General features: G+C 39.4%; 1 protein-coding gene across 1 annotated transcript in view; it reads right to left on the bottom strand.

The window, feature by feature from the left end:
• Window positions 1–14,088, bottom strand: part of rfc2 (replication factor C (activator 1) 2) — a 40,293-nt gene extending 26,205 nt beyond the window's left edge. The window contains exon 1 of the mRNA XM_034171888.1: window positions 13,842–14,088. Within this exon, the coding sequence (XP_034027779.1) occupies window positions 13,842–14,064 (223 nt within the window). The 5' untranslated portion in view covers window positions 14,065–14,088. The remainder of the gene's footprint in view (window positions 1–13,841) is intronic.
• Window positions 14,089–23,252: the final 9,164 nt, after the last annotated feature.

The following is a 23,252-nucleotide window of genomic DNA, read 5'->3' on the forward strand; positions in this document are numbered from 1 at the left end:
AAAATCAACTGTAGCATCTCCAAACTCCCACAATTCTGTGTTCTCTCTTTACGATTATTTCACAGCTTGTTTAACACCTCCTTGACATATGTAACAGGGGAAAAAACCCCCGTATCTCTTAGTTTACTACAGATTAAGTGGCGTGAACACACAGATCTGAGCGGTGAGATTGTTTTAAAAAAAAACAAAAAAAACTATATGCAAATAAATGTGATTAATTTAGATAAACTCATCACAGACCTTGTCATCAACCACATTTTTTTAAATCACCAGACAACACTAGTAATTAAAATATGTATGCTGTGTGCGTTTGTTTCAGATGGTTCTGTTGTCGCAGAGTCGCCATCATGAATCGTCTGTCTGAGTGTTCAACCGAGAATCTGAATGGTGGGATTTTACTGTTCCCAACTTCACCCACGCGTAGTGGTTGAATAACTTCAGGATGTCAGAAGAAACGCTGACCTTCCTGTGTAACAAACTTCAGCCAGTTATAGAGTGGCAAGACACGACCTTCTGCAGATGTGTGCCCCTGAAGAAGCGAGTGGCTATTGGCACGGTGGAAGCTTGCTACCGGCTCCGAGTATCGGACCACTGCACATCTTTTTGGTGTCAGCGTCACAACTGTGTCAGCGCTGCAGGAGTTTTGTGTTGCAGCAGAGACTTTATTGGTGCCAGAAGAAATCCATTTCCCAGGTGAGCAGAAATTAAGAGAAATGGCTGCCTACTTTGAGAACAGGTGGGGACTCCAACAGTGTGTTGGTGCTATCGATGGATTACTAAAGAGACCTGTCCTGAGACTGTCCACACTGTGAGAGTTAGCCACAGAAGGAAACTGCTTACGATCTCACACCAGAAACATTGGTGGGTTGACTGCTGGCTACTACATCCTTGGAGACTCAGCATATCCCTTACAGAACTGGCTCCTGAAACCATTCCACGATACTGGACGGCTTACAGTGGAACAACAATTGTTTAACAAAAAATTCAGTAGAGCACGGGTGATTGTGGAAAATGCTTTTGGCAGGCTGAAAGGAAGGTGGCGTTGCATCCTGAAAAGGAATGACTGTGATCTCAAACTAATAAAATCAATGGTGATGACTTGTGCTTTACACAACTTGAGAAAATTATGGAGACATATGACATGGAGTGGGACACAACTGCTGCAGCAGTGGTACAGGGGGCAGAGGAGGGTGGCAGAGATGTAGTACCTACTGTCAAATTCAGAAATTTTGCCTGTCTTGCGACCTGAATCCCACTGATTAAACTTGCATTTTTTGCAGAAATGTCTGGAATTTTGTGTTACATATGACTTTAAAAGGTTACCAAGATTTGCTGACACATAAATGCTTAAAGATTGAAAAGCTGTTTATGCATAATCCAATTAGTATGATTAAAAAACAAACAAACAAACAAACAAAAAAAAATCACAAATGTATTGAGGCCATAAATGTAAATGGAGGCAAATATTGATAATACAACTGGTTGGCCAAAATCTCTGAATAAATTTCTTCTTTTTGTGTCAGACTGTCACATCTCGTTAAACCCTAACCCCAGTATAGCCGGGAATTCATTGATGTAATGGTGCTATCACTGGTTAGCACCATTGTTGAGTATTTTGTTTTGGTTAAATACTATTTGGTAAACCTCAGTTTGGACATGATTTCATCAGCATCATTGCAAAGATTCATCCAGGTGCTGTGTGCATTGGCTTCTTTAGTGTGAAGTTATAACAGATGAAAAATTCTTATGGATGAACAATCACTGCTTCAAATCATCAATGACAAATATTTGCACTGTTCACTCATTATGTAACAAAATTATGACACAATCACACAATTTATTCAAACAAATGAGCAAATAAAATAAGTGCAACACAGCAAACTATATACAAAATTTACATGTTCTACACTGGGTCCAGTCCAGACTGATGGGTCACTCATGCCGTTGGCGTATTGCCTGGACAAGGTCACCCAGCACTTGAAGGAGTCCTTGATTAAACACAGCTTCGGTCAGTTGTGCTTCACGGGCCTCATCCAGGATCAACCGGATATGTTCTTCGTGCCCGGTTTAGCTCCTGTTGTGCGACAGAGTTAGCCTCGATCTGACTCATCATGGTCAGATAGTCTTGGTACAGGCTCCTTTTTCTCTTGCCTACAGAAAAATGAAAGTAGAAATGGGATGTGATTACAAAAAAAATCAATTAAAGAAGATATGGAGGACATACATTTGGAGCTGGAAGCTACAGGATGAGAAACTTACACATGGGCCGTGTGCTGGATGTGGAAGCAGAACCTGCTGACGGTGAGGGCCTTGAGGCTGGTGACGGGGTCGGGGCTGATGTCAGGATGGAGTAGGCTGGGGAGTCATCCTCAAGGATGGTGGCTGAACCCTCCTCATTTAAGGAAGGTGAATCTTGAACAAAGTACACACACAACTGAAGTACAAGCACAACACGACATGGCAAAATGCAAACACACACACACACACACTGCACAAAATATAAACTATAACAGTAATGACACTAGTTTAGTCAGAGGCAGACGTTGATATGCTGACTTTAACTTTTTTTTCCAGAATACTTTTATGCAGAGCACAGCTAGCTATAGTTAGCAGGTAGCTCACAGACAACACGCGCTATGGTGTTCCGACCATTGGGTTAAGTAACGTTAAACATTCTATTAAACTGTGCTTTCAAGCAGACTAAAAATAAGTAAATAAACGTACCGTCACCGTCCTCCACCATCGCCTCCAGCAAAGCCGTGGCAGAGTCAACGCCAACCTCTGTCCCGTTGCTCGCCAGTTGGTGCCCATAAATGGCGTCCATTTGGTCGAACCATTTCCACCTTTTTATGGTTAGACCCACTCTGTCCATTGTGGTCGTTAATTGCCCTGTCATTGGTTTCAGCTTTTTTAGTTTTTCGCGGCATTGTTGCGATGTCCGTAGGTTTCTGTGAGCAGCCAACAGCTTGGAGAGCTCCTGAAATATTTTTTCATTTCGGGTGGCTCCATCTAGCTGTCTGTGTATGTTGTTCTCTGCCACTAAAGACAGAAACGTCTACATCTCATTGACAGACCACGGGGTAATTTTGCAAACGTTAGTCATCTTATTATTACTCGTACAATGAAAGGCAAATGCTAGTGAAAAAAATGGCGGGTTTGATTGTGTCGGGTGCAGTCGGACATCGCACTTGTGACTCACACTCTCTGACCAATCAGTGGCCGGCAGTCTGATGACATCACATTTTAGTACTGGCTAGGCTCGCTTGGAACTAGGGTTGTCCCAAACAATTATTTTTTTAAACGATTAATCTAGCGATTATTTTATCGATGCATCGATTAATCTAACGATTAATTTTTTGATTCGATTCGATTAACGATTATTTCACCATTACTTCACTAATATAACCATTTATACATGTTGATTTAAATGTCTGAATGAAAAAAAAAAGAAAAAAAAAAAAACGCAAATTCCTTAACATTGCAAAACCCAAAATTACCCCCCAACACCACCTGCACAACCATGTTTGAATTCTAGAAGCTCTGAAATGCAATCTGGGACTATTCCAGACGATAAACTGGAGTGCAGCATCCATTTAGGTGAGAAAAAAAAAAAAAAAAAAAAACTTTCCTTATTCAAATTCATTCCAGTAGTATTCTGCTCTCACTAGAATGCAAGAGTTTTCTAGCTTGGCAGATAGTTCTGGAGGAAATCACTGAAGAAATTAACACATTGAAAATATGGTTTGACCGAAACAAACTGTCATTAAACTTAAATAAGACAGGGATGAAATGGAGGTGTAAGAGTCACTAGGTGTTCACAGGAAACATTTATTTCTGTATGTATGTATGTATTTATTTATTTATGTATGTTCATTGTTAGTTGGTTTTCTGTTTTCTGTTGTGTTTCTATTCAGGTTCTTTTTGTCTCTTTCTCTAAAATTGTATATAATAAGTATATATTGTATATAATAATTAGATTATTAATATATAAACAAAAATAAATTTAAAAAATATTACAATTTGAAAACAAATGCACCCGAACGTGATGACAGCTGCAACTGCTCAACGCTTTTAACATTGAAAATGCCATAGACACGCTAACGCGTTAGCATCGCTCCCGTTTTTAAGTTATAAAATACATCTATCAACTGTTTCAGAAGACCATAACAGGTCGGTTTAACATAAAAAAGGTAAATAATACTCACAGACGTACGCTCTTTAGGGTTTTAGCGAGGGAAAATTAAGTTAAGGAAAGAAAGAATAAACGAAGCAATAGGTCGAAGCACTGTTTCAATCTGCGAACCACTGCTTCGATTGGTTCAAAGTTCAAAGCAAAGCTGCAGAAAAGTTGATTATGGACCCGCTGCAGGGTCCGTAATCAATGTAGAGAAATTATCATTTTCCTGACAAACACCCCCCAAAATAACGGCCACTCTGAAGGACCAATAACAGAATCGTTAAGCAAAAAGCTTATTGATGTCAGTGGATCGAATAATTTCTTAACGATACCCGAAAGGAACTGGTTCTCGATACCCATCCCTAAGCGTAACGTTATCATTTCAGACATTCAGTAAATGACTACATAATTACACAGAAAATCAACAGTAGCCTAAAACACTAGGTGTAGACAACATATTGTAAGGCACGTGCTTTGCTTTTTAGAAACTCAGAAGAACCACTCGCTGCACTGCTACCACGACTCTCCGGGGCCACCATCTTTGTTGATGATCCGCCGACGTGTCAGCATGCAAATTTTGCGTCGACATATTTTTTATTGCCCCACCTCTACTGGGAACCGCTTCTGAGCAGGTACCAAAAAAAAAAAAAAAAAAAAAAAAAAAAACACTAGAGCCCGACCGATATTATCGGCCGGCCGATCGGCCAATATAAGCCCTTTTCAAAGTACTCACTATCTGCCTAAATTTTGCCGATAGAACGCCGATAATTTCTCAGAAACATAACAGTTAATGAAATAATGTTTGTGTCAGCAATGTAAAATGTCCCTGCACCGTTTGTCCAGTAGACGGAGCTCTGACTCCATTCAACTGAGAGCTGCTTACACCCCTGCTTAAATGTGTTCATCACCGGCCCCGTAGTTCACATCACACTGCACTGATCGGCTGACAAAAGCATACAAGTAAGTTTATAAGGATGTTTGGAATAACTCTGCGATTACATTTCTCCCGTTTCAGTTCAACTCAGTTTGATTAACTAAGTTTATGTAGTAATGTGTCAAATGTGCTTCACTGCGTCGGTCATGCTTTTTATTAAGCCCACATTAGACCTTATTTCTAGCATGAAAAACTTTCGTTTACTGCTAAGAGGTTGAAACATTCTGATTCACTGGTCGTCCGGAAGGGTTCTGGGAATTACTGCCATTCACCATTAACCCTCTGGGGTCGACGCTGTCGTATACCACGGCTGGGACCAAGCTTTACTAAATTGTAAAAACTTTTTAATAATATGAGATAGAAACTTACTTTTTTTTTTTCTCTTAAAAGTTAACCCCGCAGACCTTCGATCTGCCGTCAGCCATCTTGGTACTCCTCATAGAAGCATGCGCAATGTGAGTGTCCAATTGGAATTGATTCTCCGTCACATGGTTTTCCAAAATCCAGTCGTAGGGCAGATTTACCTCATGTGATATGGCAAAGATCATTTTCAGGAGTGATATCTTACTAGTTGGCCCATTTGAATAGCCCCCTAACTGCTCCAATTGCATTTTTTAAACTTGAAAATTCTTCTCTGTTATAAAGTTAATCAATATGAGGACAAAGCTTCAGCTTTTAGCTCATACCTTTTTTGTTAAGGGTCCAAAAAAAGAACATTTTATTCATTAAAAAGAAAAAATAATAATAATAATAATATTGGCTGATTTATCGGCTATCGGGAAATCAGCTGATTTATCGATTATCTGCATTTTTTTCATCCAAATATCGTTATAGGCATCGGCCTAAAAAAAAAATCCATATCGGTCGGGCTCTAAAAAGCACCTGGTAGGTACTAACCCTAATGGAAAAGCAAAAAAAATGAGTAGAGTTGAGCCGAGTAGTGCTACTTTTGTGTAGTGGAAAAGTGGCTTTAGTGATTTTACGGTCATCCTGGGATTTGAACCGAGGATCCTCTGGTCTCAAGCCCAACAGCTTAACCACTGGACCATCACCTCCCCTACCATCACACAAAACTCCAGTGTGGAACGAAGAACGATTCTCGTTTCTTGCACGCAACAGCACAAGAGTCCCAGTTAGTGACTTTAATCAGCACAACGGTGACTCACGACTGACATCTTTAAATGGCTTGGAGGGGGGTTAATGAAGAAATTGCAGACCTGCTGCTTCAAGCTGCAAAAGCAGCAGAAAAAAATGCAGAGATCATTCTCTGATCATCGGACTTCTTGTAACGCTTGCGTTTTCTCGTGGTTTGTGTTGTCTGGATGTAAACAGGATAAAATAAAGAACTGAAGTTCTATGTGAAATTTCCCCACAAAAATGGGATTGCGAGCAGTCAGATTCCCACCAAGTTGCACGCTAAAATATCGTAAGATGACGCCACAGTATAGCGGTGCTGGATGGCAGTATAATGGCAGACCACTGTTATTCCATTGCCTGGGGAGAACCCTGAAACGCATTGATCAGCGGACGCCAATCACCTACTTTTTCATAGAAATCGGCCAATTGATCGGAGCACCACTACTTTTAATGTTATTCATGAATTTTTAAGTGCCAATGTAATGTGGAGTTACGTGATGAAGAGCATCCAACGTAAAACCTGTGCCAATTCAACATGCAGATCCACCTCGGATTTGCCGTGGTGACCCTGAGTGCAAACAAGGGAGCAGCCGAAGGGACTTTTTAAAAAGGACTTTTTTTTTTTGTGTTTTACCTGCTATGATGATGTTTCAATGTTATTTTTACATTTTAAAGTGTATTTTTTTTCATGTTTTACCTGCTATGATGCTTTAATGCTATTTATACAATTAAAAAGGACATTTTTTCATGTTTTACCTGCTATGATGTTGCAATGTTATTTTTACATTTTAAAGTGTATTTTTTCATGTTTTACCTGCTATGATGATGCTTTAATGCTATTTATACATTTAAAAAGGACATTTTTTCATGTTTTACCTGCTATGATGATGTTTCAATGTTATTTTTACATTTTAAAGTGTACTTTTTCATGTTTTACCTGCTATGATGATGCTTTAATGCTATTTATACATTTTAAAAGGACATTTTTTTCATGTTTTACTTGCTATGATGATGTTTCAATGTTATTTTTGCATGTTAAAGTGTATTTTTTTATGTTTTACCTGCTATGATGATGCTTTAATGCTATTATACATTTTAAAAGGACATTTTTTCATGTTTTACCTGTTATGATGATGTTTCAATGTTATTTTTACATTTAAAGTGTATTTTTCATGTTGTACCTGTTATGATATTTTAATGCTATTTATACATTTTAAAAGGACATTTTGATGACAGCAAACTGGAAGTACACTTTTGTCATCGCAAACAGGAAGTACACAAGAAGCATGATGGGAAAGACCGAGATCCATGATGGGAGAAATATTTCCTGCAAATACATAGAAAAGACGTTTCATCGTCACGCCGGACACCAGCAAAAGGCTGGTGTAGGAATACACTGAACCAGTCGCATTCCCGCCATAACTGTATAGCTTGGATCAACAAAGTAGTTCGGAAAAGAATCCACCCAAAATCTGACTTTCTTCTTCACGGTTAATGGCGGTTGGCAACCAGCTTACACAGAGCATTATCGCCACCAACTGGACTCGAGTGTAAGCCAGGAGGCAAACATCCACAAAATAAAATGAGAAAGAACAAAAAGAATAGGTAGTAGACTTACAGCCTGTGCAGTAATCCTGTATTCTTCAGATAGTCGCAAAAGTAATCGAAGCAAATGAAATCTGACTATGTAATGGATTAGCTTCTTAAAAAGGAGGACAAGTCTCGTTTCTTGCTCGCAACAAGTCAAGAGTCCCAGTTCGTGACTTTAATTAGCACAAATGTGAGTTACGATTGACATCTTTAAATGGCTTTGAGGGGGGGTTAATGAAGAAATTGCGGACCTGATGCTGGAAGCAAAGCAGAGAATTAGCGAACACTGGGTCGAAGTGCTGCTTCGTTGCTTCAAGCAGACTGCAGTCTGTAATCAACATAGAGAAATGATAATTTTCCAGATAAAAACATCCTCAAAAACAACAGCTGCTCTGGTGTCCCGAACTGCATTCAATGGGCATCGGAAAAAAAATCGTTGCAAACAGGCAGTGACCAATCCATCGCGATTCAACAGTCAGTTGAATCGATGCACACTGAATTTTTCAAACTCAGGAGGCTTTATGTGGATAATTTTTCTTCAGGATCATGTGATGATGAATTCCACTGAAACAGGTAAGACCTTATTATTTACTCTATGTGTGAATTTATTCCGCATGATGGATTGCAGCTTTCAGCCAGTCAATGGACAGCATTGATGGACATATTTTGACTTGTGAGTAAATTACACGAAAGCCTGTAAAAATCCATAAATTTGCCACATCACTGTTTAAACCGCAGTGTTCAAAACATATGAAAAAGTAGCGGCTTATAGTCCAGAAATTATGGAGCATGAAACTCCCCCGTTGAGAGGCTGACATCACGCTGTTGTAAAGGGGTAGCGGGTATCGTAGTATCTGAGAAGTTTTATGATTGCAAGTACAAGTACATGAATATGGGATCGGTGCATCACTACGATATACATGTTGTCAGTAACACAGACAGGAGAATATATCTTTTGTTGTGTAAACATCACTTTTTTTTAATGAAATCATTAACCGCTAAATAAAATTATTAAAATAATATTGCCCAATTGAATCTTTTTACAGTATTTCAATCAAACAACTTTAATATTTTTCGAGAGAAAAATGATGCTCGTCAAAGGCTTTGCCTTCATTACAATACATTTTAAAAGCACATTTTTGAGTGTTTTACCTGCTATTCCGATGTTTTAAGGTTATTTGTACATTTTTAAAAGCACATTTTTGAGCATTTTACCTGCTATGCCGATGCTTTAAGGCTCTTTGTACATTTTTAAAAGGCAAGTTATAGTTTGCCGGATATGGCAAACACGCACCTATCGATATTTGACCAGATGTCCTTGCTGATTGGCTAGTTTAAATTACATCATCATAGAGTTTATTTCAGCATGGTGGCGCCCTCGGCAAAGTTGAACTGGACGATATTTCGCAGTACGCATCACTGGCAAAATGGCGGTTTGCGCTGTTTTGCCGGCCGTCTAAATTTATTCACGACGGAACGGCCGCGGTCGGGCAGGAATTTAAAGGCAATCAGAGTTTAAGACCTCCTTATTTCACATTCATGATAGTAGCTCATGAAAATTGGCATATTTTACCATTCACTATTTTCAGGGGTGGACTGATCGAAGGTTTTGCAGACATGACACAGAGAAAAAACAGGATTTTTACACGTGCTGACGTGGACTTCTGTATTTTCGTTTTTATTTTGTCTTGAATTTGCAGGTTTTGTTTATCATCCCCACCTTACACAGAAAATTACCAAGACTGCAAAAATTATTTCCACCATGCCCAAAACTATGCCACGTTTTTGAGCTGCTTTTAGTGTCCGAGAATCCCCCGAGCTATTTCCACTGCGTAGGGAAAAGCGCAGGTGAAAATAATTTTCATCACACAGTGGAAATAATTTTGGGCAGGGCTATGCCACGTTTTTGAGCTGCTTTTAGCATCCGAGAATCCCTCGAGCTGCTTTTAGCATCCGAGAATCCCTCCGGCAGTAGGTGATTTTCTGTTCAGATTCAAAAGACTTCATGGCACACAAAATGGTATTTAAGGATGAAAAATTAGCACCAACACTCAATGCCAAGGGCATCGCAACACTCAATGCTGAGGACGCCACCATGTTGAAATACCCTCTATGATGACGTCATGTGAACTAGCCAATCAGCGAGGAGATCAAACATTGCTAGGTGTGTGTTTGCAGTATCCGGCAAAATTTACACTTCGTTTTTGAAAGCACATTTCTGTGTTTTACCTGCTATGCTGATGTTTTAATGGTATTTGTACATTTTAAAAGCACATTTTTGGGTGTTTTACCTGCTATGCTGATGTTTTAAGGCTATTTGTACATTTTAAAAGCACATTTTTTGGGTGTTTTACCTGCTATGCTGATGTTTTAAGGCTATTTGTACATTTTAAAAGCACATTTTTTTTTGGGTGTTTTACCTGCTATGCTGATGTTTTAAGGCTATTTGTACATTTTAAAAGCACATTTTTGGGTGTTTTACCTACTATGCTGATGTTTTAAGGCTAATTATTCATTTTAAAAAGACATTTTTAAGTGTTTTACCTGCTATGCTGGTGTTTTAAGTTTATTTATATATTTTAAAAGAATATTTTCCCATATTTTACCTGCTATGTTGATGTATTAAGTTTATTTTTCCTTATGACCTCATTAAAACCTGCTGATCCCACCGAGATCCTTAGTGTGGGTCTCATTAACATCAGATCATTGTCTCTGAAGTCACTGCTGGTGAATGACTTAATTGTGGATCATCGTCTGGATATGCTTGGATTATGTGAAACCTGGATTAAATCCACAGTTGTCCTTCCTCTGAATGAGGCCTGCCCACTAGAGTACACTTTTAGTCACGTTTCACGTGATGTGAAGAAAGCCGGGGGTGTTGCTTTTATTTATAAATCCAGGTTTACTTTAGTAACTGTTGGGGGTCAGAAATATAATTCATTTGAGCATATGATTCTCCATTATGCCCATGATGCTAAGTACTCTCAAGGTCATAAAACTGGAAATCAGCTATGTTATATTGTCACTGTCTACAGGCCTCCTGACCCATATTCTGATTTTTTAGATGAATTTGGTGCGTTCATCTCTAGTCTTTCAACTAGTGTTGACAACATTTTGATTATTGGTGACTTTAACATTCATATAAATAAGCTCTCTGATCCCCTCGGTAAATCATTTATGGAAATCATGGATGCACTAGCATTTCGGCAGTTCATTCATGGTTCAACACATATCAGTGGTAATACTCTGGATTTGGTTCTTGCACATGGCCTTGCTGTCACAAATATCGACATCCTGCCTCTTGCATCAGCGGTCTCTGACCACTCGCTTGTTAGGTTTACAATTACGCTGCCGCGTTTAGTGGAGCAACAACCTTGCCTATCATTGCGGCAACAAATTAAACCTTCAACTTTGACTGAACTCGAAGTGAGACTACCTGAAATCCTAACTTCAAGCTTGATGAAATTTCAGTCAGTAGACAGTCTTGCAGATAGCCTGAATTTAGTGCTAAAAACCACACTTGATAAGATTGCACCTCCTCTATTAAAGCCACGCCTTCCCAAAGCACAGACACCCTGGTTCAATAGTTATTTGCGTGACCTTCGGAAGAAGGCTAGAGGGTTGGAACGGAAATGGCGTAGTTCCAAACTAGAGGTGTTTCACCTTGCGTGGCGTGAAACTATTTTAGATTATAAGCATGCTTTATTGGCTACGAAGCAGGCGTATTATTCTGAATTGATCAACAAAAACAAGCTTAACTCAAAGTTTTCATTTGATATGGTGGCATTTCTTATTCATGGACAGCCACCTGTTGGTCGTTCTCCTTTTTCAGCACAGGACTTTCTGGACTATTTCGAAAAGAAAATAGAAGATATTAGGTTAAGCACATCTCAGCATACTTTGGTTTAATCATTGTATCCAGCTACTGAGCTGGGGACTACTACTGAGGTGCTACCTAGATTCACGGAATTTAACAGTATCTCACAAGGTGTGCTGACGAAACTCATGATGTCTACTAGAAGCACAAGTTGTTTATTTGATCCTATACCAACAAAATTGTTTAAGGATCTTTGGCCCATTCTTGGGCCAACTGTGCTGGAAATTGTTAACCTTTCTTTAAACTCTGGATCTGTTCCAAATTGTTTTAAATCTGCAGTGGTTAAGCCACTACTCAAGAAATCTAATATTGGTCCTGGTGAATTGAAAAATTATAGGCCGATATCAAATCTATCATTCTGCTCTAAAATTCTGGAAAAGGTGGTTTCACGGCAGCTTGTGGACTATCTTACTGAGAATGACCTTTTTGAGCCACTGCAGTCTGCTTTTAGAAGACATCACTCCACAGAAACAGCACTTATTAAAGTAGTTAATGATCTTCTGCGAGCAATGGACTCGGATACTACTACAGCACTGGTGTTGTTGGATCTCAGTGCTGCGTTTGACACAGTTGATTATCATATTCTACTTGATAGGCTAGAAAACTGTTTCAGGATTACTGGAACTGCTCTTGTGTGGCTGACGTCTTATCTGTCTGGTCATTCCCATTGTGTTTTGTGCAATGACACTACCTCTACTTTAAGGGCATGAAGTTCGGGGTTCTGCAGGGATCCGTAGGGATCCGTTCTGGGTCTCTTGCTTTTTTCCCTGTATATGGCACCCCTTGGGAACATTTTGCGGCGTTTCGGGGTTGCTTTTCATTGTTATGCTGATGATACTCAGTTGTATATGCCGATAGCTGCTGGAAATCCTGTCCACATAAAATCTTTACAGGACTGTCTCGCAGCAGTGAGAAGTTGGATGTCTAGCAACTTTCTACTTTTGAACTCTGATAAGACTGAAATGATGGTTCTTGGCCCAGCAAGACATCGGCACCAATTTGGTCAGCTGGCGCTTAGCCTAGGTTCATGTGTTATACATCATACTGACAAAGTGAGGAACCTTGGGGTAATCTTTGATCCTACGTTGTCCTTTGACCTCCACATTAGGGACATTACGAGGACTGCTTTCTTTCATCTGAGAAATATAGCAAAGATTCGCCCCATCCTGTCTATGGCTGATGCTGAGACTCTGATTCACGCATTTGTCTCTTCTAGATTGGATTATTGTAATGCTTTATTCTCTGGCCTGCCGCAGTCTAGCATTCGAGGACTTCAGTTGGTGCAGAATGCTGCTGCCAGAATTTTGACACAAAGTAGAAGGTTTGACCACATTACTCCCATTCTGGCATCCCTTCATTGGCTACCGGTTTCTGCCAGATTGGATTTTAAAGTTTTATTGTTGGTTTATAAAATTGTTCATGGACTGGCACCTTCCTACTTGGCGAACTTGGTTAAGCCCTACGTACCTGCGAGACCTTTGCGTTCGCAGGGCTTCTGTGTGTTCCGAGGATGAACAAAAAGTCTGTGGGGTACAGACCCTTCTCCTACCGTGGTCCGGCTCTTTGGAATGATCTACCTGCTGTTATTCGGCAGTCTGACACGGTGGAGATTTTTAAATCAAGACTGAAGACCCACTTTTTTTTTAGACTGTCTTATCATTAATGTTTTAATCTGTTTGTATTTGCTTTGTAATTTCTTTTTATTCTACTGTGTTTTATCTTTTAACTGTGCTTTTCTTGCTTTAAATTTTGAATTTAGATTAATTTGTGTTGTTGTGAATTATGTGAAGCGCCTTGGGGTGACTTTGTCATGATTTGGCGCTATATAAATTAATAAATTGATTGAAATTGATTTATATATTTTAAAAGGAGATTTTGAGTGTTTTTCCTGCTATGGTGATGTTTTAAGGCTATTTAAATATTTTTAAAGGACATCTTAGTGTTTTGCCTGTTATGTTGACGTTTTAAGGTTATTTATAAAGTTAAAAAAATTTCTGAGTGTTTTTCCTGCTATGGTGATGTTTTAAGGCTATTTAAATATTTTTAAAGGACATCTTTGTGTTTTACCTGTTATGTTGACGTTTTAAGGTTATTTATAAAGTTAAAAAAAATTCTGAGTGTTTTACCTGCTATGATGATGTTTGGGACGTTTCCCTCTCGGGCGAAAACCTCCAGTCGACTAACAGTCTCTTCGTTTCCCACGATGTGGTTAAGCTGCTGCGGTCGGTATTTTTCCACCCACGGCAGCTCGTATCCACTCCCGGAGCTTTTAGACGGCGGCTGCGCGGTCTCTGTGTCCATCTTTTGTGCGCTTTCTGCCACTTTGTGCTCGCTGAGGATTTCTGCCATGTCTGCCACAGCTCATCCGAGCGCGGGAACGCTGCTTCTTCTTCTTCGTTCAATGAGCTTCCGGCGGGCTGTTCACTGAAAAACGTCATGCTGCCCCCCACAGGACAATGAAATGTTTCTTATTAGCGGTCTATTTACGCATCATAAACTTACATCTGAAAGTATTTCAAAGAAGTTGCAACTGTGAAGAAGGTGTGAAGTGAAGACGAAAAATTTTGTTAAACACAAGAGGTAATGCTGACGCCTTCTCTATAAGGAACTTTTTTTGTTTTTTGTGTATCTCCTTTTTTGTGACATTGTGTTTTGTTCGTTTGTCTGTTGTATTTGTTGAAATAAAGTTTTTGGAAGAAAAAAAAAATGCTTCTTCTTCTGTGACGTTTAATGGCATCTTGCAATCTTACTGCATTACCGCCATCTACTGGACGGAGGTGTGATCACTTTGGGATGTCAATGAACGTCTAAATAAAAACAAAGAAACAACAACAAAAAAAACCTAAAGTCTCCTCGCAAATTGAGTTTTCTTCGTAAAATCTATAACTGCGTTGGCTGTGAATTGTGTACCAGGTAAACTAAGCAAGTTGCTCAATGAAACAGAGTTCTTTGTTACCCTCTTAAGTTCCTCGCTCTCTGCAGAGTTTCTAGCTACATGTCAGGAGCACATGCTTTACTGTTTCCGCCTCTCTGCAGTATGGACGCATCCCCGTCTCATGCTTCCCTATTATGAGAAGACCGCTGTTCAGTGCTGTGTCCTATACTTAACCTGGTGAACCAGGTGTCCTCCTGGCGGGTGAATGCACTGGATTTTTTAACCATTACCATTTGTCAAATACTGTATAGATGCTGGCCTTCTCCCCCTTATCCCATTTATCTTGCTCAAGTATCTGAGTACCGTCTTTGATAACTGCTTTGAATTCTGACTTACTAAGTGGGACCTGCACCTCTACTTGCTCTGCAGCAAGTGCCTGTTTCGCCAGCTTGTCTGCCTTCTCATTGCCTGCAATGCCGATATGAGCTGGAACCAAAGTTAAATGTAAAATGAGTTTTAACTGAGTCAATCTAAAAATCAACTGAAAAATTTAATCTAGAAGATCATGTCGACATCCAGAATTCCCAGTCTGGATGCTCATTAAAGAGGACATAGAATCTGTACAAATCACAAATTTATATTGCTTAACTTCTTCCAGCCACTGTAGTGCAATAATAATGTCCATCAGTTCTGCAGAGAATATTGAGAGGTGATCTGAGGTCCTTTTCTGAATTGAAATATTATATTTTGGAATGTATACACCCACCCCTGTTTGACCTGCTGGGTCTTTGGATGCATTTGTGTATATCTGTACTGCATCATCATACAAGATATCTAAATACTGTTGAACAGAAAAGGTTGTCTTAGCTATGTTTTTTTGTCTCCAGGTTAATTACAGGTGAGCAGAAGAACCAAGGTGGAATTGCGCTTAAATTGACAGTGTTATTGCAAGGCATTGTACTGATTCCCATATCATCTGCCTCTGTAATGCTGTTCCAAAACTAGAAGTCACAGTGCACCCATATTCCCAGCAATCCTCTAACACCTGCTTTGTAGGATGTGTAGCCTCATGCCCTTGTAAATGTGCCCAGTAAGCTAGTGAGAGTTTCAACCTTCTAAGATTTAAAGGCATCTCCCCTACCTCTACTTGTAGGGCTGGAACTGGCGATGTTCTGAAGGCTCCACAACACAGTGAAGAGCTTTGGCCTGCACCCTGTCCAGTTCAGGTAACACAGGTTTTGCTGCAGATTTATAATCTACAACCCCTGGCAATAATTATGGAATCACCGGCCTCGGAGGATGTTCATTCAGTTGTTTAATTTTGTAGAAAAAAAGCAGATCACAGACATGACACAAAGCTAAAGTCATTTCAAATGGCAACTTTCTGGCTTTAAGAAACACTATAAGAAATCAGGAAAAAAAAATTGTGGCAGTCAGTAACGGTTACTTTTTAGACCAAGCAGAGGGAAAAAAATACGGACTCACTCAATTCTGAGGAATAAATTATGGAATCACCCTGTAAATTTTCAGCCCCAAAACTAACACCTGCATCAAATCAGATCTGCTCGTTAGTAGTGATCACACCTTGGAGAGCTGTTGCACCAAGTGGACTGACATGAATCATGGCTCCAACACGAGAGATGTCAATTGAAACAAGAGGGTAAATCATCACGCAATGTTGCAAAAGATGTTGGTTGTTCACAGTCAGCTGTGTCTAAACTCTGGACCAAATACAAACAACATGGGAAGGTTGTTAAAGGCAAACATACTGGTAGACCAAGGAAGACATCAAAGCGTCAAGACAGAAAACTTAAAGCAATATGTCTCAAAAATCGAAAATGCACAACAAAACAAATGAGGAACGAATGGAAGGAAACTGGAGTCAACGTCTGTGACCGAACTGTAAGAAACCGCCTAAAGGAAATGGGATTTACATACAGACAAGCTAAACGAAAGCCATCATTAACACCTAAACAGAAAAAAACAAGGTTACAATGGGCTAAGGAAAAGCAATCGTGGACTGTGGATGACTGGATGAAAGTCATATTCAGTGATGAATCTTGAATCTGCATTGGGCAAGGTGATAACGCTGGAACTTTTGTTTGGTGCCGTTCCAATGAAATTTATAAAGATGACTGCCTGAAGAGAACATGTAAATTTCCACAGTCATTGATGATATGGGGCTGCATGTCAGGTAAAGGCACTGGGGAGATGGCTGTCATTACACCATCAATAAATGCACAAGTTTACGTTGATATTTTGGACACTTTTCTTATCCCATCAATTGAAAGGATGTTTGGGGATGATGAAATCATTTTTCAAGATGATAATGCATCTTGCCATAGAGCAAAAACTGTGAAAACGTTCCTTGCAAAAAGACACATAGGGTCAATGTCATGGCCAAGCTGTTATAAAAGCCAGAGGTGGTGCAACAAAATACTAGTGATGTGTTGGAGCGTTCTTTTGTTTTTCATGATTCCATAATTTTTTCCTCAGAATTGAGTGATTCCATATTTTTTTCCCTCTGCTTGGTCTAAAAAAGTAACCGTTACTGACTGCCACAATTTTTTTTTCCTGATTTCTTATAGTGTTTCCTAAAGCCAGAAAGTTGCCATTTGAAATTACTTTAGTTTTGTGTCATGTCTGTGATCTGCTTTTTTTCTACAAAATTAAACAACTGAATGAACATCCTCCGAGGCCGGTGATTCCATAATTTTTGCCAGGGGTTGTATACATCCATAATCAAGAATCGACCAGATTACAGCAATTTAAATTCTGATTGCTGATTGCTTTTTAACACTTGTCTGAAATTTTTCAGACGAGTTCCAAAAGTGAGCTTGCTATCCAACCACACACCAAGATATCCCAGTTCCTTAACCTGTTTAAGAGATCCTCCATATAACTTGAGGTCCTATTATGGGGTTTACACTTTTCTTAGTAAAACAAACAAATTGAATTTTCTCCACTGAAAAGCGGAAACCCCCAGTCAAATAACCCATTGTTGAACTTGGTTATTGCTATTTGCATCCTTTTCTGCAGGTTATCAATATTAGGGCCCTTAACCCACAGTGCCCTGTCATCAGTGTATAACACTCTGTTAACCCTCTGATTCACTCCATCAAAACATCATTAATCATAATATTGAACAAAATTGGACTGCATCAGTGGTGGGCACACTTCCGATAATCCGATAACATAATTATTGAAGATAATGTTTTCATTATCAGATTATCTTTTTAGATAAATTCAAAAACCATCATCGGACTAATATCTTCCAATGAATTACCATCCGATAAACTTTTAGACCGATAACGTACTAAACTAAGCTCAACCGTGAAAAACATTTTTTAAAACTGTTAAAGCTGTTGAAACCTACCTGTTAAAAGTTTCCTAATAAGCATGTTGTTCTACTCTCTGCAATAAGAAGCACTTTATCGTCTGTAAACAAAGGAGAACTGGTGACCAAAAAAAAAAAAAAGAAGTCATTTTCTTTAACCCCATACTAATATAATCGCAATGTCACCAAGTCATCCAGAGGCATACATGTTTAACTTATGGTTCAAATTTTAACCACTCATTTTAGACAAGTTATTTAAAATTATTATCATGTCAGATATGTTTTCGTTTTAAAGTAATGTGCTCATTTTTAGGGTTTTGTGAGCACATGCTGTGCCAGGCAGCAATGCATTATGGGTATCATAAGGTAATCTCAGATGTTCACGACAGGACAAATGCATTTCAGACACTCTGTTCAGGGTCCACAGATAACAGCATTAAACTCTAGTGCCTAAAACTCTCGTGAATATATTCTCTGGGTTTATAGACGTTAGTGTATTTGCGTTTGTTAAATTCCACGCATCTTAAATGTAGCAGACACGGATTATCTGGAATTTTGTTTGACATTTTTTTCAAGGCCGCTACTGCCATCTACTGGCCAGGAGTGTTCATGGCAGTATTAAACATCTGGGTACATGGCTGCTCTCAAAGTGTTGGTATTGTCCATTGTCCACGCGCTTTTTGTGTGCATATATGTTAACGTTGTAAGATATTCGGTTTTACAAATACCCAACAACGTGTGTACATGGCCTTATGTCTGTGAAAGGCACTATATAATAAATTTACTTACTTACTAATATGAGTGCACGTTTACAACATCATAAAAGTTTAAAACATGCAATTGCGATGACACTTCCAGGGCTCCGTAAAAATGCCTATTTTTACAAATAAAATGGAATATTTTACAAAAGCACATTTATCTTTAAACCAACACACGACACACGTCACATTAACGTGTTGGTTTACATAATGGATTACTGAACCAATCACTGTTTAGCACTTTTACCCAGAATGCTTTGAGGTCTGTGTTTGTTACAAAACCTCAGAATTAGTGCCTTATTCAACATTAAAAGATATATGTTATATTTTAACTTTGTACAAATGACAGAATTGACATTAATGGAGTTATTCTATCAGTATTTTCAAAAAACCATAAGTTAGTATGACTTTATTTTTCAAGACCTCCGCCTGAGCGGAGTGTTGAAATTTATAGAGAGGGAGCCTTATGGCTGTTGGTAGTGTGACATTGTTGTGAGAGTGTTGTTAGTGTGCCATTGTTGAGAGTGTTGTTGCAAACAAGAGCTTTCAGCAGGAACAGAATGTTGAAAGAAAAATGATTATGATTAGTAAAGAGTTCATTTCGTGGGTGTTCTCAGGATTTGTCTGTGCTGCTTCCTGCCAAGGGCAGCATGGTCAAACATTCTTGCTAATTCTTTAGGTCTTTTACCGCTTTTGATGCTTTCAAAAGCAATCATGTTAAAAATCAATTTCAGCTCTTTAGTATCTGCAAATGTCCCATAGACAATACCGGAATTTATCGGTTATCGATTATCTGTAACTTCCGATACATTTTTGGGTGGTTTATCGGTTTATCTTTATCAAAGATAACTTTTCAGTTATCTTATTATCTGTTATCAAAGTTAATTTTTTGGTTATCTGTGCCCACCACTGGACTGCATACACTTCCCTGTGGTGCACCATTCTCTATTGCATATGTACTGGATGTCTCTGACCCCACCCTGACCTCTATAGTTCTACTCGTTAAAAAATGTTTGATCCAGTTAAACATTTTGCCACCTATGTCCATTTTATTTAACTTCAGTAAAAGTCCTTCTTTCTATAATGTGTCATAAGCTTTTTCTATATCGAAAAAGGTTGCCAAAACAGATTCTTTGTTGACCTGTGCTTTACATACTTCTTTCTCTAGGCTAACCACAGGATCCATAGCAGTTCTTCCTTCACGGAACTCACTCCGGTAAGGTGTGATCAACTTTCTGCTTTCTAGTTTGTACACTAACCTCTTAGTAATCATCCTCTCCATCAATTTGCATGTTAGATGCCAAGGCTATGGGTCTGTAGCTTTTGACATCTGTCTTATCTTTGCCTGGTTTCCCTAAAGGAACTATCATGGAATGTTTCCACCTAGAGGGCAGCCTTCCTTGCTCCCAAATTTTGTTATATAAAATCACAATCGCAGTTTTCGCCACATCAGATAATTCCTCAATCATTTTATAGCAAATCCCACCTTTCCCAGGTAAAGTATTCTTAACACCTATTAGTGCTCTCTTTAATTCAAACAAAGTCAAATCTGCATCTAATGAGCTCTCACCCACAACTTTCATCCCCAGCAATTCTTTATTGTCTTCAATGGTCTTAACTGTATTAGCTAACTCCTCATTGGAGAGATTTTGTGAGCCATGTATCTTAACAAAAGATCTCACAAGCAACACAGCTCTTATCCTACTGGTTACTGCCTCTGTGCCATTATCCTAAAGAATTAGCAATGAAAAGTCCCTTCTATCACCCATCTTTCTGACCATTCCCCGTATGTCCTTAACTTTTATTCCTGACCCAATGTTACTACAGAAGTCTCTCCAGTACTTCCTTTTAGCCTCTCTTATAATCCTTTTGCGCTCTTTTATATTCCATTAAATGAATGATTAGCCTTAACACTTTAAAGGGCTTTATTCCTGTTTCTCACAGCCTCTCTACACTCATCAGACCACCATGGCACCATTTTCCTCTTCTTGGATCCAGATGTTTTACCTATTGTCTCTTCCGCTGTTTCATGTATTATACTGACGATCATAGTATTCCATTCCTCAATATCAGCACTCAGGGTAGACATGCCTTCAGTGAGCTTGCTACTAGCCTTAAAATTATACAACTCCCAGTTGGCCTCTCTCATCTTCCATCTTGGAATCCAGTTGTCTTCAACACGTACATTTTGGTTCCTTATCTTTATCCAGACAAGGTAGTGATCACTACCCACTGCATCAGCGCTACTCACATCCCATGTGCAGGTACCTGCTAGTTGTCATGAAACAAAAGTAAGATCTAATGCTGACTCTGCACCATGAGCTGCATCGTACCTAGTGCCTCTTCCATCATTCAGACACACTAACACATTCTCTTCCAAAGTCCTCAGTGATATACCCCTTTCTGTCTGTTTTAGCCCCCCCCCCCCCCAACCCCCACAGAGTACTAATCTCCACTTATTATAACTTTGGAATTCTCCACACCACCTACATCATCTAACATTTCTCTAGTTAGTTTTTGACAAGGATTATAAAAATTAATTATTCTGACTTTTGTTTTATTTACCTACACCTCAGTTATGTCTACTTCAAGCTCTTCAGTACAGTTGACGGCTCTATAAGTGATCCCTTGTTGGACAAATGTGATAACTCCACCACCTGCAGCTTGGGTTCTGTCTTTACGCACCGTTGTGTAGCCATACATGATCAAATCAAGAGAGGGTTTTAACCAAGACTCCTGAATGCAGATAATGTGAGGTTTATCTTGTTGCTCCTGAATGTGTAGTTTAAGTTGTTGCCCATTGGTAATGAGGCTCCTGGCATTCCACTGTAAAATGTTTAACATCCTGTATCTCCAGCACATGTTGACTCTGAGTCTGATATCCCTGTTATAGGTTTTTTCAGTTGATGAGCTATACTGACAGCTCTTTCACATCCAAGTATTTTTCTGTTGCTTTTGCTATGATCTTAGTTCTCTCTGTTCGGCTGCTTGTTTGGGCAGAACAGTTGATGATTTCCATAAATGCTACAAACTTTCTCTTTTCCACTATAAGTGTATCTTTAGAAACACTGCAGCAACTATGTGCGCTCTGAAGTGGGGGTTGAGTCACAAGTGCTGTCCTACTGCTGTTATCAGATTTCACTTTCCTAACTGCCTCAGCATAAGTCAACTTTTCTTTTACCTTCACATTCTGAACTTGAACCGCTCTTGTATGCACCTCACAGCCTTTATAGGCAGCACTATGCTCTCCTCCACAGTTGCAGTATTTAATCTTTGCCCATCTCTCACATTTCCCATAATCATGTTCTCCCCCGCATTTAGCACGATGGAGTTTGCCATTGCAGGCTGCTGCTATATGTCTGAAATGCTGGCATCTAAAGCCCAGGTAGTTTGTCTTCCTCAAGAGTCACAGAACAGACAGGCTAGGCCCCCGAATGCCATCTCTTTTGAACTCTTTAACTTTAGTTACTCACACTCCGTTGACATTGACCCTAATTTACTCTTCAGTTATGTCGGTTGACACTCCAGATATCACACCCATGACCTTCCCTCTTTCTTTCCCTATCTGTGGCTTAACCGCCTTCCCAAGCAATGAGTTACAGTTCATCAATCCATGCTGCTGATCCATCTCTACAGATAACCAGTAAGTTCCCATCTTGTAAAGTTCTAACAAATGGTACATCACCTACCAGCTTGTAGATAGCGTCGCTAACCTTCAAGGGATTCAGTGTGCAAGGAGATTGAAATCGCAAAATTACGTTAAACTTAGACATTTGTTTTTCCTCCCTCTTTTCACTATCGGATGTTCCTCTCTCCTCTCTAGCTTTTCTTGCTTCTCCGCTCTACTGTCATCCATAGTGCATTGCCCACACTGTCAGCATCCAACTCATCTACCTCAGTCTCACTTCCTCCTTCCGCCTCACTTACTTCTGGATCACACCTCAGTCCTCCAGACTCAGCCATTGGCTCCCGCAATGAAATGCTGCTCATTTTCTCCCCTTAAATATGAAATAATGAAACTCGCATAAAATGGATTCAGGTGGACAACCGAATTTACTCATTATAATCGAAATCCACTACATGTATAAAACAGACAGTCCATTATGTCTTAAAGGACAAAATCCACTCTGTGTATAAAATGGAAAAAAATCCATTATATGTATAAAATGGACGATCATCATATTCTACTCAATAGGCTGGAGAATCATTTCAGGATTACTGGGAGTGCCCTTGCATGGTTGACATCATACCTAACCAGTCATTTTCACTGTTTTGTACAACACTACCTCTAACCTTAGTGACATGAAATTTGGGATTCCACAGGGTTCTGTCATAGGCCTCCTCCTTTTCTCCCTTTATGTAGTTCCCCTTGGGCACATTTTGCGGCATTTTGGGATTACCTTTCATTGCTATGGTGATATCTGGTGGTAATCTCATCCACACAAAATCCTTAGAAGATTGACCTCCACATTAGAGATATTACGAGGACTGCTTTCTTCCACCTGCAAAATATAGCGAAGATTCGTCCCATCCTGTCTATGGCTGATGCTGAGACCCTGATTCATGT

This window comes from Thalassophryne amazonica, chromosome 6 (assembly GCF_902500255.1).
Source record: "Thalassophryne amazonica chromosome 6, fThaAma1.1, whole genome shotgun sequence".
NCBI lineage: Eukaryota > Metazoa > Chordata > Actinopteri > Batrachoidiformes > Batrachoididae > Thalassophryne > Thalassophryne amazonica.